Raw genomic sequence first — 16,713 nt, 5'->3', positions numbered from 1 at the left:
TGAAAAACCATCATCCTCTAGGGTTGGCCCCCAGGTCATCTGTCAGTTGGGCTAAGACTGGAACTTAATACAGAGTATATGGCGCATTCCTTTCAAATTGCACAGGTACTCCAAGAAAAGGGGGAAATTGCTGGTAGGGACAATATCCTTCTAGCATAAAAGAAGAATTTTCCTAATATCCTGTGCTTGTAAATTGCCAATTTCTCTAAAGAACCACCCAAATGGGGAGGAAGCTTGAGTGCTGAGTGTGTTCAGGAGGGAACTTTCAGCTCAGGAAGGACTCCTGGGAAGCCAACTCTGCAGCTGGGGGCTTCCAGGCGGAAGGTGACTCTTCCAGAGGGCACTCAGCTCTGACCCTCACTGGCCGCCCTGGGCAAAGAACCAACCCCTCAGGAGCCTGGCTGAAGCGGGTCTCCGAAACAGAACAACCAAGTGTCCCTCCCAGAAGTACCAACTCTCCTCACAGGCAGGCACACTGGGAAGAAGAAGAGAGCAAGAGAAGGCAGGGCTCCGGTGAGCCTCGTGGAAAGGGACAGTGCAGACTATGGAGGGCTGGGCCTCGCTGAGACCAGGAAGGGCTGCAAAACCCAACTCTCCAGAACTCACTGGTAGTTAGGCTGATGGCGAGAATCAGAGGCACTTGTGAATGACCACCTGCGAGGTGGGCAAGCCCGAGAGCTGTCGCTCACAGGTCACCTTTGTGAGAAGGGGAAAAAAACATCTCTTGTGCAACACACCCATCTGCCAGAAATTTCTCCTTGTTGTTGTTACAAAGCTGTTGAGACAGCTTTGCTGCCACCCACTTGAAAATTATCGTGAGAAGCACAGAGTGTATGATGTGTAGAGGGCAAAGCCTGTCTCCTGAGACCTGCAGAGCCACATGTGTGGCCCTGGGCGCCTCGGGCATTGGAGCTCACGTGTGGACAAGCTAAGGCTGGCCTGGAGCCTCTTGATGAGGTCTCAAACATCATAACAGTTACGAAGCACCTACTGTGTGCCGGTCACAGTGACAGGTGTTTTGTGTAATTTATAACATTTGATCCACACACCAGTCTTAGAGGAAAGGGTTTTCATCCCTGATTGGCATATGAGCAAACAAGCCTGGAAAGGTTCAGAGACTTGCCTAAGGTCACTCGGTGGGGGGGATGTGGCCAAACTGGGGGCCCTCCGGTTCTCAGGAAGCCATCCTCCCTAGAGCAAGAACAAGCACGTGGCCCCAAAGTAAAGCTCAGAGCCTGGCTTCACTGCTGCTGATTCATTTCATTCTGCTTGTCATTCATATCCCATGGCCTTCACCCACTCACAGGTGCCAACCACCACAGAAGCATGGTGTGTGGGCTCAAACCAAACCAGTGGCCAAGGGACAGACGACAGAATCCCACAACAGTCAAGCTCCCCACGTCCTCAGCCTCCCCGTGCGCCTGTGACAGGAAACAGCTAGGCAGGTGTGGCTGGGAGTTCGTTCATTCCTCCCCCGACTCCACCCCCCTTTTTCTTTTTTTTGGCTGGGCCTCGCAGCTTGCAGAATCTTAGTTCCCTGGTCAGGCATTGAGCCCGCGCCCTCAGCAGTGAAAGCGCAGAGTCCTAACCACTGGACCGCCACGGAGTTCCCTCTTTTTTTTTTAAAAAAAAGAGCTTTTAGCCTTTTAAGAGCCATGCTCTTTCCACCTCTTCAGGGCTGTGTTCATCTGTGTTTCAGCAATGACTGCTTCTCTGCCCAGGTCTTGAACAAGAGCCTCTGACCACGCGCACACACACACACACACACACACGACTGATTACCTTTCTCCTCAGACTCCAGGATTTCCTGCAAAACCAGGAATGAAGTGGACTGTTTTGGAGGCTCATTTAACTCTTGTTTCTCCTGAAGCATCTTGTAAACTTCAGATTCTTTGTCAATGACGAGTCCGCTTGGAAGCTGAGAATGGTCTAAGCTGTGAAGAATGTTTGCAAGTTCATTAGGACATGTCAGAAGTTAGGAGAAAAAAATTCACCAGGCACCCCCTTCCAAGAGAAGGCACCCATGAATCAAAGGGTGGAGAGAAATGATCCCAATGGACGAAGCCTTCTTCAATGCAGCCATAGACCTCCTGCCGATACTGTGAGGTGTCTGTAGGCAGAGCTGGCTGCTGCTTCCAGACAATAAGAGGCTAGTTTTCCAAACAGTTTCAGTGATTCAGTTACTTTTTAGCCTAATCCCATGGAATGGGAATGCCGTGCTTCTTTCAAAATTACATAAACAACATGATGTCGAAAGAAAATTTATAAGAGGGAAAATGTCAACCACAATCCGAGCACTAAAAACTCAGCTGGGTCTCCATAGTACGGGCCACATACTTTCCCCAGAGCAGAAATCAGTGTTGTTTATTGCTGATGACATCAAAAGGCTCTCTCTGTCTCCATAAACTCTCCTAATTCTCACAGCAAGGAGCTCTGGTCTCTTCACCTACCACACAGAAGTAACAGTGTCTGCCCTGCTCAGTTCACACCGTTCTTGGCAAGGATGAGAAAGGCAAGAACTTTGTTTTCTGTTTTCTTGTTTTTTTTATTGGAGTCTAGTTGATTTACAATGTTGTGTTAGCTTCAGGTGTACAGCAAAGTGAATCAGTTATACATGTGCCTATATCCATTCTTTTTTAGACTCTTTTCCCAAATAGGCCATTACAGAGTGTTGAGGAGAGTTCCCTGTGCTATACACAGGGTCCTTATTAGTTATCTGTTTCTACATAGTAGTGTGTGTATGTCAGTCCCAATCTCCCAATTTACCCTCTACCTCCGCCCCCCCTTAACCCCGGTAACCATAAGTCTGTTTTCTCAATCTGCGACTCTGTTTCTGTTTGGTAAATAAGTTCCTTTGTACCATTTTTTAGATTCCACACATAAGCGGTATCACATATTTGTCCTTATCTGACTTGCTTCACTCAGTATGACACTCCCGAGTTAAGAACTTTGTAAACAGTGACGTGCTGTTCCGCTGAGCGAGGGGCAGAGGCCTCAGCTCGGGCCCAGGGACGGGGCAAGCCAGGCCTTGCCGCCCACGCCTCTCCCTGTCCTTCTGGGCTCCCCATGACAGGGTGAGACGGGTAGAGCTGGCGGCCTCTTTCCCCCAGGGCCCATTTTCCAGGGGAGACACCTCTGCTGCCTGGTTTCGGGGAACGAGGAGAGTGATAGGAGGTAAACTCCAGTCAGCTTTACCTGTGAAGTCTGTCCTGAGTCCCACCCCTTTGCACCACCCCCTCCTCCCCTGTCCCAGCCACGCCATCTGTTAACAGCACGGCTGACCAGCTTTGCAACCTGTTCCTCTGCCGCCACTCTCAGCCCCCAGGACCGCCTTACTTTTCTGACCAGAGGCCAGGGTGGTATTTGAAACACAAGAATCAGACTGTGTGGGGATGTGGCTGCAAGTGTTCCCATCTGACTCAGAACCAAATATTCACAGTATTAGTAACAAGACACAAGCTTAACCAAATTCATCTCCTTTGGAGTGAATATTCATTACAAAAAGTAGAAAGGCCCTGCAAGATGTGGCTCTGCTCCCCTCTCCAAACACATCGCCTGGCACCCCTTGCTCGCTGCAGTGAGACCAGCCTTCATGGGGTTTCTAGGACACACCAGCCTCAGGGCCTTTGCACATCCTGCTCCCTCTGCCTGGAACGCTCCCTCCACAGAGAGCCCCGTGGCTCCCACACTTCACTCAGGTCTCTGCTCAGATGTCCCTCCTCAGAGAGGGTCCCCGACCCTCAGCTTAAAACAGTCCACTCCATCCCTGTCACTCCTCCCCTTGCTCTGCTGCCTCTTTCTCCATGTTGTTTCTCACTCACCGTCAGTTATACTTGTTTCTTTATGGTCTGTCTTCCCCTGGAAAGTAAGCCCCACGAGGGCAGGGCCATGGCCTGCCTTGTTCACCACTGTGTTCCTGCCTTGTATCAGTGCCCGGCACAGGGCTGGAGCATGGTAGGTGTTAGAGAAGTGGGTTAAGTGCCTTTCTCCTCCTCACTGCACCCTCTCCCTGCTCCTGTGGGGTTGCAGGGAATCCCCCAGGGCTGTGCCAGGGACATGGGCAGTCCAGCCTCCTGGGCCCAGGTCACCTCCTGCGTCTCAGCCTCAGCTGCTTTTTCAGAAGCCTCCACCCGCTAGGGAAGAAGGGCAGTGCGCCCAGTAGAGCCAGAGAGGAAATACCAGATGGTGGTGCAGTTTATCACCCACCCATTGCATAATCAGTTACCATTCCATTTTAAATGTGACTCAAGGCCCCGGCTGGAAGCAGGGTCACTCGCATCAGTGAAGCTCTAGGTTTTCCCTTTGACTACAACCAGGTTCTCACAATAGAGGACAAAACCCTCAAAGAGTGACATCTGTTCTGCTGCTCTCAGGGAAGGTCAAAATGCAAGTAGAGAGATTCATCAGCTGGTCACTTGTGCAGGCCACGGTGGGGCGGCAGGGGAGGGAAGCCACCACCCCTGCCCGTCCACAGCTGCTGGTCTCTGTCCGTGTCTCTTTCCCTCCGTCCCCCAGGCAGGTGATGGGCCACCCTGAGGAGCGGTTGTAACCAGGGGCCACAGTCTTCCTGTGGCCCACCTTTTTAGCCCTGTTGTCTGAGATACATGCTGGACTCTTTCTTTGAGGCTTGAGTTCTGAGCTTGCCCTATAATAAATGTATTGTGTTATTTTGACAAATATTTTTTTCTATTACACTTAGAACTATTTTAAAATCAAGATCAGACCGTGGAATGTTCTTGGGGAGAATTTTTCCCCTTCTTTGGTGTATGTTGTTATGTCTGGAAGCCACCAAGGGACTGCTAAAAATGACAGAAGCCAAACTACAAGGTCATCACGTATTCTTCCAGCAAATGGTCTTGGAAAGTATTTCCATGATTAATGAAAAGAAAACAGCTTACTATTTATTCTCAAATAATGATAATATCTTTCTACCACTTGACAATTTATAAAGCACTTTCAATACCCATCGCCTTACTGGAAGCATTGATCTGCTTAATTCAAAGATAATATCCTAAGACCCAAGTCTTAGATGTTAGACTATCAGATATAGACAAATGACATCACAATATATTAAAAAAAAAATTCTAGGACAAAAACATGCATGAGAAATGGAGCCCCCAAAAAAAGCATTCTCACTTTTTATATATAGTAACAGCATTGAAAGGAAGAATTCTATAGTGATAAGCTCTCAAAAAATGAGCTACATGACTGAGTCACCAGGAGAAAAACTTCTGAGAGTGGGTCACTAAGAGTAAGCACAGCCTTCTAAACCCAGTCTTTACAATTTTAATAACAAAATACAAGATTTTAATCAAATTCAACTCCTTTGGAGCAACTATCCATTACACTCTTCATGTTTCCTGCTTCTTGTTTCTCCCTGAGTCAGACTTGGTGCTGAATGTACACCAGTTCCCTAAATGTTTTCTTTCAGTCTTTTAGGCCCTGACCACAGGGCCTGTCTCCCCAGGGATCTCACAGCCAGGTGGCGCTCTGCCTGACGAGGTGACTGACGTAGCTGGGTGTTTAAGGCTGGTGGTCTTTCGAACGTGAGAAGAAAACTCCGCTTGAGCTCGTTTGCAAGAAGAGGATTTCAGAAGCTGAGCCTGCAGACCTTATGTGACACAAAGGCCTGTTCCAGGCAAAAGAGCAGCTGGGGTGAAGGTAAGAAGGTCGAGGAGAACAGAGGAGAAGCACACCCATGGTTTTGGAACAGCAACCCTGGGATGAGCATCTACTCCGTCAAAACGGTGAAGTGACCAGAGTGGGGACATAAGAGACTCTTTAATTTTTTTCTTTTTAAACTTGAGCCATCACCCATGGAAGCAGCTTAATAATCTGTATATAAATCTCAGCTAAAACAAGGAAGCCATAAGAAAACAATTCCCACTGCTGATAAAACCTAACGGCGCCATTTTCTCACATACTAAGTCAGCTTTGGTTCTGCACTAAAACTGCCTGTGTGTGTGACAACGTTTGGGACGCAAAGAGGGATTATTTGAATTATAAGATGCATCCAGACAGGAGAAGACATTCTCTTCATAAAAATCGTTTTGCCATCTGGGAAGATGGAGTAGACATAAGTTTCCCTATTCCTCCCACTAAGTACAACTAAAAACCCTGGACATTCTATATAAGATGAACACAAGAAGACTCGGGGGACTTCACTGGTGGAGCAGTGGTTAAGAATCCGCCTGCCAATGCAGGGGACATGGGTTCGAGCCCTGGTCCGGGAAGATCCCACATGCCATGGAGCAACTTAAGCCTGTGCGCCACAACTACTGAGCCTCCGCTCTAGAGCCCGCGAGCCACAACTACTGAGCCCACGTGCCACAACTACTGAAGCCCATGCACGTAGAGCCTGTGCTTCGCAACGAGAAGCCACCACAATGAGAAGCCCATGCACCACAATGAAGAGTGGCCCCTGTTTGCCGCAACTAGAGAAAGCCCATGCGCAGCAACGAAAGACCCAACGCAGCCATAAATAAATAAATAAACAAATAAAATTTATATTAAAAAAAAAAAAGACTCTGAAAGGGGGACAGAAGAAGGTAGACCAGCCAGAGACCTTGGGACCCAAGGAATGACAGTGGTCATACACTCCAGGCTCCAGTAGGGAGCCCGTATGTCACCCCCACCCAGCAGTGACAAGGCCACCACTCAGCTGCAGTGAGTCTGTGGAGGCCATGTGGGTAGCCAGAGCTCCCACTCCAGCAATAATGAGCAGCCTCCAGTAACTCCAGTGTCAACACAGTAGAGTGGGGAGACTGGACTTCTATCTCCGCTTTGGTTGAAACCACTCCTCATGGTGGCCCATCACCTGACCTGGGGATGGGAGGCTCCCACAGTCCCCTGAGGGTGGGCTGGAGAGAGACAGGAGCAGGGACCAGCAGCTGTGGACATACAGGGGTGGTGGCTTCCCTTCCCCCCACTGCAGCCTGTTGCAAGTGACCAGCTGATAAGTCTCTTCTACTTAAATTTTGACCTTCCCTGAGAGCAGCAGAGCATGTTCATTCTGTGAGCTTCATTGCTGTTACTGACCCTGCTTCCAGCTGGGAACCTGAGTACTTCAAGTGCCCCAGGAGGCTGACAGGAAAAAGAAAAAGAGAGGAGAGGAAGAAGTAACTTGGGGAGAATTACCCAGGGAAAACCTATACCTCAGTTTTCTTTCTTTTTTTTAAATTTAATTTTATTTTTAATTTTGGCCATACTGCGCGGCTTGCGGGATCTTAGTTCCCCTACCAGGGATTGAACCTGGGCCCACGGCAGTGAAAGTGCTGAGTCCTAACCACTGGACTGACAGGGAAGTCCCTCAGTTTTCTTTTTAAAATGACATGTGAGCTAGTTATACAATGAGTGGATGCAAAATGAGTGAGTAAACATAACTGGAATAATTCATTTGCACTTGTAAAATTGTCTTTACCCCTAAAGATAAAGTGGTTAGATTTGCTGAGAAAACTGTTTGTAGCCATCGCCTGCATTCTTGAACCTGGGAGACAGCCTGGTGGACTGGAGAGCATGTGGCTTGATTTCTCACAAATTAGAACTTCTCTACATACAAACCTTTCCTTCTGTATTGATAAATTGCACCACCATTTGATATTTGTTCTTTGGCTCCACTGGGTACACTATCCCTCTTCCCTAGAGGGTGGAGGCGTCTGAAAAAACAGCCAAGGCTGAGAGGCAGGAGGTGATCTGAGCCCAGATATCCAGAAAAGGACTAGAGGATATGTTGATGGCAAATGAGCTCATGAAAAGATGTTCAACATCATTACCCACAAGGCAAGTGCAAATTAAAACCACAGTGATACATTACTACACACCTATGAGAATGGCTAGAATAAAAAAGAGTGGCAACACCAAATGCTGGAGAGGATACGGAGAAACTAGATCAAACATTGTAAGTAGGAATGTAAAATGGTACAGATATCCTGCAAAACTGTTTGGTAGTTTCTGTAAAATTAAACATGTAACTACCTTATGACCCAGCAATTGTACTCCTGGTCATTTGTCCCAGAGATGAAAATTTATGGTTACACAAAAACATGTTCACAAATCTTTACAGCCACTTTATCCATAGTAGCCCAAAATAAGACACAACCCAGATATCCTTCAATGGGTGAATGGTTAAACAGACTGTGGTATATCCATACCATGGAATAAAAAGGAACAAAAGAGGATAGAACAACCAGACAGAAGATTTATAAGCAAACTGAGGACCTGAACCACACTATAGACCAGCTGTACCTAACACATACAGAACACTATACCCAACAACAGCAGAATATACGTTCTTCTCAGGTGCACACAGAGCATTCTCCAAGACAGATCACAGGTTAGGCCACAAAAAAGTCTTCACAAATTTAAGAAGACTGAAATCACCAGGTATCTTTTCTGACCACAATGGAATGAAACTAGAAATCAACAGCAAAAGGAAAACTGGAAAGTTCACAAACATGCAGAAATTAAACAACCCACTCATGAACAGGAAATTAGAAAATACTTTGAGACAAATGAAAATGAAAAAAGAATATATCAAAACTTACAGGACATAGCAAAGGCTGAGAAAACATTATAGTAGCAGTAATGCCTAATTTAAAAAGAAGAAAGATCTCAAATAAGCAAACTTTACACCTCAAGGAACAAGAAAAAGAAGAACTAAAATTAGCAGAAGGGGACTTCCCTGGTGGCACAGTGGTTAAGAATCTGCCTGCCAATGCAGGGGACACGGGTTCGAGCCCTGCTCCGGGAAGATCCCACATGCTATGGAGCAACTAAGTCCATGTGCCACAACTACTGAGCCTGCGCTCTAGAGTCCACGAGCCACAACTACTGAGCCCGCGTGCCACAACTACTGAGGCCCGTGCACCTGGAGCCCGTGCTCCACAACAAGAGAAGTCACCGCAATGAGAAGCCCGTGCACTACAACAAAGAGTAGCCCCACTTGCCACAACTAGAGAAAAGCCCGCGCACAGCAATGAAGACCCAACGCAGCCAAATAATAAAATAAAATAAATTTAAATAAATAAATAACGTTAGTAGAAGGAAGGAAATAATAAAGACTACAGCAGACATAAAATAGAAAAGAGGAAAACTGGAACAAAATTAAGAGTCTGGTTTTTTGAAAAGATCAACAAAATTGACAAACCCTTAGTTAGACTAAGAAAAAAAAAGGAGAGAAGACTGAAATAACAAAAAATCAGAAATGAAAGAGGAGACACTACCATGCCTGTGACAGAAATAAAAAAGATCATAAAAGACTATTATGAACAATTGTATACCAACAAACTGGATAGCCTAGAAGAAATAGATAAATTCCTACCAAGACTGAATCATGAAAGAAAAAAAATATGTGAACAGACCTATAATAAATAACATGATTGAATCAGTAATCAAAAATCTCCCAACAGGGCTTCCCTGGTGGCGCAGTGGTTAAGAATCCGCCTGCCAATGCAGGGGACACGGGTTTGAGCCCTGGTCCAGGAAGATCCCGCATGCTGCGGAGCAGCTAAGCCCGTGTGCCACAACTACTGAGCCTGCGCTCTAAAGCCCACGCCCATGCTCTGCAACAAGAGAAGCCACCACAATGAGAAGCCCATGCACCGAAACGAAGAGTATCCCCCGCTCACCACAACTAGAGAAAGCCCGCACACAGCAACGAAGACCCAACGCAGCCAAAAATAAGTTAAATACATTTTTTAAAAAATAAGTCATAAAAGGTCTTTAAATATATATATATATATATATATATATATATATATATATATATATATATATATAAAAACAACTAAAAAGCCCAGGACCAGATGGCTTCACTGGAGAATTCTACCAACTATTCAAAGAAAAATTAACACCAATCCTTCTCAAAGTCTTCCCAAAATAACCGAAGAGGAGGGAACACTTACAAATTCATTCTGTGAGGCCAGCAATACCCTGATAGCAGAACCAGACAAAGATACTACAGGAAAAGAAAACTACAGACCAATATCCCTGATGAATATTGATGCAAAAATCCTCAGCAAACTGAATTCAACAGCACGTTAAAATGATTATACACTATGAGTTAAGTGGGATTTGCTTCTGAAATGCAAAGATGGCTCAACATATAAAAATCAGTCAATGTAATTAATACACTATATTAACAGAATGCAGATTAGAAGACAAAAACCACATCATCATTTCAATTGATGCAGAAAAAGCATTTGACAAAATTCAATATACTTTCATGATAAAAACACTAAAGAAACTAGGAATAGAAGAAAATTACTTCAACATAATAAAGGCCATGTATGACAAGCTTACATCTAACATCATAATATTGAAAAAGTAAGTTTTTACTCTAAGATCAGGAACCAGACAAGGATGACCACTCTCACCACTTCCATTCAACATAGTACTAGAAGTCCTGACCAGAGCAACTAGGCAAGAAAAGGAAATAAAAGTCATCCAAATTGGAAAGCAAGAAGTAAAATTATCTTTGTTCACAGATGACATGATCTTATATGTGGAAAACCCTAAAGCTTCCATACATGAAAAGAATTGTTAAAACTAGGACTTCCCTGGTGGTCCAGTGGTTAGGACACCACGCTTCCACTGCAGGGGCACAGGTTTGATCCCTGGTCAAGGAACTAAGATCCCACATGCCACAGGGTGTGGCCAAAAAAAAAAAAGAATTGTTAAAACTAATAAAGGAATTCAGCGAAGTTGCAGGACACAAAATCGATACACAAAAATCAATTGTGTTTCTATATACTAACAAAGAATGATCCAAAAGGAAAATTAAGAAAACAATCCTATTTAAAATAGCAACAAAAGAATACAATACTTGGGAATAAACTTAGCCAAGGAGGCAAAAGACTTGTTCTGAAAACTATGAAACATAATAAAAAAAAGTTGAAGAAGACAAAAATAAATGGAGATATATCCATTTTCATGGATTAGAAGAATTAATATTGCTAAAAATGTGAATACTACTCAAAGTGATGTACAGATTCAATGCAATCCCTATCAAAATCCCAAGAGCATTTTTTGCAGAAACAGAAAAAAAAAATCCTAATATTCATATGGTATCTCAAAGAACCCCAAATAGCCAAAGAAATATTAAAGAAGAAAAACAAGACCAGAGGTATCACACTTCCTGACGTCAAAACATAGTGGAGGGGACTTTCCTGGCAGTCCAGTGGTTAAGATTCCACACTTCCAATGCAGGGGGCATGGGTTTGATCCCTGGTCAGGGAAGTAAGATCCCACAGGCGGCATGGCAGGGCCAAAACAAACAAACAGGTGTGGGGGGGTGGGATGGAGAGGAGACCATACTGCAAAACTACAGTAACCAAAACAGTATGGCACTTGCATAAATACAGACATATAGACTGAAGGAACAGAATATGCAGCCCAGAAATAAACCCTGGCATATAAGGTCAAATGATCTTTGATGAGGGTCCTAAGGATACACAATGCAGAAAGGATATTCTCTTCATTAAGTGGTATTGAGAAAGCTGGGTATCTGTGTACAAAAGAATGAAATTGGACCTTTATCTCACCATATACAAAAATCAACTAAAAATGAAGTGAAGACTTATTGTAAGACCTGAGACCATAAAACTCCTAGAAGAAAACAGGGAAAAGCTTCATGGCATTAGTCTTGGCAATGATTTCTTGAATATGACAGCAAAAGCACAGGGATCAAAATCAAGTGGGACTACATTAAACTAAAAAGCTTCTACATAACAAAGGAAACAATCAACAGTGAAAAGGCAATCTACAGAATGGGAGAAAATACTTGCAAACCATGTATCTGTTAAGAAGTTAATGTCCAGAATATATAAAGAATTCCTACAACTCCACAACAAAAAACCCCCCAAATAACCAGGTTTTTTAAATGGGCAAAGGACTTGAACTGACGTTTCTCCAAAAAGATACACAATGGCCAACAACCATGTGAAAAGATGGTCAACATCACTATTCATCAGGGAAACACAAATCAAAGCCATGAGACATTATCACCTTACACCCATTAGGATAGATGCTACCAAAAACCAAAACAAAACAAAAAACCAGAAAATAACAAGTGTTGATGAGGATGGAAAAACTGAAACCCTGTGCACTGTTGGTGGGAATGTAAAATGGTACAGCACTATGGAAAACACTATGGAGATCACTCAAAAAATTAAAAATAGAACTACTGTATGATCCAGCAATCCCACCTCTGGGTATATATCCAAAAGAATAAAAATCAGGCTCTCAGAAATATTTGCATACTCATGTTCACTGCAGCATTGTTTACAATAAATAGCTGAGAGGTGGAAGTAACCTAAATGTCCACTGACAGATAAATGGATAAAGAAAATGTAGTATATTCAGATAATGGATATTATTCAGCCTTTAAAAAATAATGCTGTCCCAGAACCTTGAGGACATTATGCTAAGTGAAAGAAGCCAGTGACAGAAAGACAAATACTGCATGATTCCACTTATATGAGGTGTCTAAAGTAGTCACTCTTAGAAGCAGAAAATAGAATGGTGGTTGCCAAGGGCTGGAGGGAGGAGGGAAAGTGGAGTAGTTCAATGGGTGGAGAGTTTCTGTTTTCCAAGACAAAAAATTTCTAGAGATCTGCTGTACAAGAATATGTATGTAGTTACCACTACTGCACTTTATACTGAAAAATGGTTAAGATGGTATATTTTAAGCTATGTGTTTTTTACCACAATTAAAAAATATATATCTTTAGAACAGAAAAAAAGGAACTACTGGTACCTAAAACAACCTAACTAAAATCAGATAGATCTCCAGTGAATGATTCTGAGTAAAAACAGTCAATCTCCGAAAGTTACATACTGTGTGATTCCATTAATAACATTCTTGAAATAATAAAATTGCAGAAATGGAGAGCAGCTTAGTGGGTTGCCAGGGGTAAAGTGGGGTGCAGGGGTGGGAGGGAAGTGGATGTGACTATAAAAGGGAAACCTGAGGAATTTCTATGGTGATAGAAATGTTCTGTATCTTGGCCATATAAATGTCAATATTCTAGTTTTGATTTCATGCTTATGGTTTTCAGGATGTTACCATTGATGGAAACTGGGTGAACGTTATAGGGGATTTCTCTGTTTTGTTCCCTATAAGGGCAATATGAATCTACAAAGTTTAGTTAAGTTTAAGACAAATTTTCTCCAAATGATGGAGGCTAGACACTAACTGGAAATGATGTAGAGGAGATTTTAGTATGTGATTTTTATGTAGGTGGGGAGAAAGGATGTAGGCTGACTCAGAAAAACTGTTCATGTCTGAGCTGCCCCAACCTCATTACCCCAATGTTCACCAAATATGCAATTCTGAGAAAACCTATGTAATCATTTTTGGAAGGGGAGCCTGGTCAGAGTGTTCCCTAAGTTTTAATCTTCCAAGGCCTAGATGTTGGATCTAATAAGAAACCAGAGGAGTAATTTTGGGCACCAGGAGAAGAGGGAGGAACATCCAGACCCCCAGGCCAGTTCTCTGTGGGCTGTGGGCAAGTTTAGTTAGAGGGGCAGGCAGCCACCTTCATGATGGAGGTTTTCTTCTGACCAAGCTCCAGTGCGTCAGGGCTAATATCATCCCTCTGGTATCAACTGAACAAAGAGCAATGAATGCTTCCCTTTATTTCCACTGTACCTGCTTAGAAATCTGCCTCATGAGTTTATGGGGGGATCCCCTGAGAGCACAAATTGGAAGAGCTAGTATCTTGGGACTATTGTGGTGGCTACGGGAGCCCAGCTGCTAATTCCATGAATACCACTCCATCAGGAAGGTAATCAATTGTACTGGTTGGCTGAACTTAAGCTACAGTGCTGGGAAAGAAAGAAACTTACCCTAAGTTACAGCAGAATCTTCTCCATGACATTTGTCTACGTGCTTCCGCCCTCTGGAGCCCCAAGTACTGAGAAGTGATGGGTATGGAGCTCCTTACGCGTGCTGAAATCAGTAACAAGTAGCATTTACCGAGCACCACCAGAGGCCAGGCCCCAGGCTGGATGATAGTTTTTGCACATCGCATTGAAATTTCTCAGTAACCTGGTGGTGAGGTAGTTCATATTATCTGCGTTATAGATGAAGAGACTGAGTTTCAGAAGTTACGTGGTTTGCCCAAGGTCCCACAGCTAGCATGAGGCAGAGCTGGAACTCAGGCTCAGGCCCCTCTATCTATAAAGCCTGCACCTTTAAGAAAGTATCAAGCAGTATCACATATATAATGAAATCCAGGCCCCAAATCACCAGAAAATGACCAGAGTCCCTAAACTCAGTGGAAGGGGGTCAGAGGGCAGGTGAAAGCTTTCTGCTGATCAGAGACACATTTCCTCCACCCACTTGGTACACAGTAGGCACTCAGTAAATGGCTGTTAAGCTGAACTGACCCAGAGGCCCTCCCACTCAACCGTGTGTGCTGGGAGAACAGGAGGCAGATGGCGGGCACCTCTTGCCTGGCTTCCCCGTTGAATTTGGCAGTGGCAACGCTGTCTGTGTTCCTGTCTGACGGGGATGGGGCCCTGGGAAATCCTACAAGACAGACGGCCACACACACACCAGGCTGCTTTGAAGGGCATGCGACAAAGAAACTGAGAGTGCGCCCCAGGGTATCGTGATGACCTCAGATGCAAAGTATGAAGTGAGCCAATTCTGTAACCTCAGCGAATTTCACAGACTAAACAGTGGCGGGTGAGCGCTTGTGACTTCTGCTGACAGAGCGGCAACATGACCTGGTAGCTGCTGGGTTTGCACGAGAATCTTCCTTCACTGATATGCACAAGTGGCCTCTCTAGGAACAGACCAGTAAGCAGAGACCCCCGCACAGGGCATTTCCTCTGCCAGGGGTTGCCGGTATTCCCACTGTTGCTGGATTCATCCTCAGAGAGTTTGGGATAGAGCAGGAGCTGGGACCCCTCTGCTGAGAAAATCTGGACGGAGACGTGTGATAAAGACTCAGAGGCTGCTGTAGCCAAGAAAGTCTGCCACAGGAGGCAGGAAAGGCTCGCAGTGTCCAGACAGTAGAGATTGAATTGTTTCAGACTGGAGGGAGGGAACAGGCGGGGAGCAGGAGAGAAGAAAGAAGACATTAATTAAAGAATAATGGCCAAGGCCATACTAAAAATACCTCCCTGGCACATATTTCTGCCAATGCATAGCAGCCTTTCAATTAAGGATGTGTCATTTCCTGGGTTATTAAATCCAGATCATGGAACATTCCACTCTGGGACAGTAAAAGAGGGTCACGTTCTCAGCCTCCCCCAGCACAAAAGCAGCAAAGAATGGGGATCACGGCTCTCGGTGTTTCCACCACTCAACTCCCCACTGAGCTGCTTGGGAGAAAGCTTCCCTTCGGGGTATGTCCGTGGAAAGCTTAGGGGGGCCCAGCATGGCGCTCTTTCTCAGGTACCCCATAGGCCCCCACAGTCACTGTGAAGGGCATCCTCATCATCTCAAGCCAGTAGGGCCTGGCAGGACTCAGAATTGAAGGACGAAGAAGCATTAGTAGCCCCCTTACTACTACTATTGGTTACTACAATAAATGCTGGTGACCTTTAACATCTTGTAAAGCCAAAGTCACACGGCAGAAAGTCTCCCCTGCTAGGCCCTGCGAAGCTTAAAAGGAAATTGCAAGGCCCTCTCAGTGCTGGGCACAGGGACCTGCGTGCAGCAGTGCCCAAAACACCTGCCTCTCTTTTTTGGAGAGAAGGACTATGTGCACAGTATGATCAAGGGGCTCTCGAGAGATCAAGGGGCTCCCCACAATAGCTCTTTCCAAACATTTAAGTAGTTTGGAACCTCTTGTGCCTTAACCTGTCCTAACCTACATCTGCAGCAGTGGGTTTGCCGTTTAATCACCGTAACAGCTGGGCAGAGTCTTGTTAAAGGTGAATTGAGAAGAAATTGAACAGCAAAATTGTCTTCAGAGCTAGTATAAGAACTGAGGATTCCAACCCTGAATGAAACAAAAAGATAAACCTACAGACTGGGAGAACATATTTGCAAGCAATACGACTGACAAGGGGTTACTTTCCAAAATATGCAAACAGCTCAAAAAATGGGCAGAAGGGCTTCCCTGTTGGCGCAGTGGTTGAGCGTCCGCCTGCCGATGCAGGGGACACGGGTTCGTGCCCAGGTCCGGGAAGATCCCACATGCCGCGGAGCGGCTGGGCCCGTGAGCCATGGCCGCTGGGCCTGCGCGTCCGGAGCCTGTGCTCCGCAGCGGGAGAGGCCACAACAGTGAGAGGCCCGCGTACCACAAAAAAAAAAAAGAGTGGCCCCCGCTTGCCGCAACTAGAGAGGGCCCTCGCGCAGAAAGGAGGACCCAGCACAGTCAAAAATAAATAAATAAAAATACTGAATACATAACTACTTTAAAAAAAAATAATAAAAAATAAAGTGCACCTTTAAAAAAAAAAAATGGGCAGAAGACCTAAATAGACATTTCTCCAAAGACAACATACATATGGCCAACAGGCACATGAATGGATGTTTAACATCATTAATTAGAGAAATACAAATCAAAACTACAATGAAGCATCACCTCACACTAGGCAGAATGGCCATCATCAAAAAGTCTACAAAGAGGGACTTCCCTGGTGCCAATGCAGGGGACACGGGTTCAAGCTCTGGTCCAGGAAGATCCCACATGCCACAGAGCAACTAAGCCCATGCGCCACAACTACTGAAGCCTGTGCTCTAGAGCCCGAGCTCTG

General features: G+C 45.0%; 1 protein-coding gene across 1 annotated transcript in view; it reads right to left on the bottom strand.

Moving 5' to 3' along the window:
* PDLIM1 (PDZ and LIM domain 1) overlaps positions 1-16,713 on the bottom strand; it is a 45,920-nt gene that overhangs the window by 5,665 nt on the left and 23,542 nt on the right. The window contains exon 5 of the mRNA XM_067709943.1: positions 1,783-1,934. Coding sequence (XP_067566044.1) covers positions 1,783-1,934 — 152 coding nt within the window. The remainder of the gene's footprint in view (positions 1-1,782; positions 1,935-16,713) is intronic.

This window comes from Pseudorca crassidens, chromosome 16, assembly GCF_039906515.1.
Source record: "Pseudorca crassidens isolate mPseCra1 chromosome 16, mPseCra1.hap1, whole genome shotgun sequence".
In the NCBI taxonomy this organism is placed as follows: Eukaryota; Metazoa; Chordata; class Mammalia; order Artiodactyla; family Delphinidae; genus Pseudorca; species Pseudorca crassidens.
This window is presented reverse-complemented; position numbering and strand designations above follow the sequence as displayed.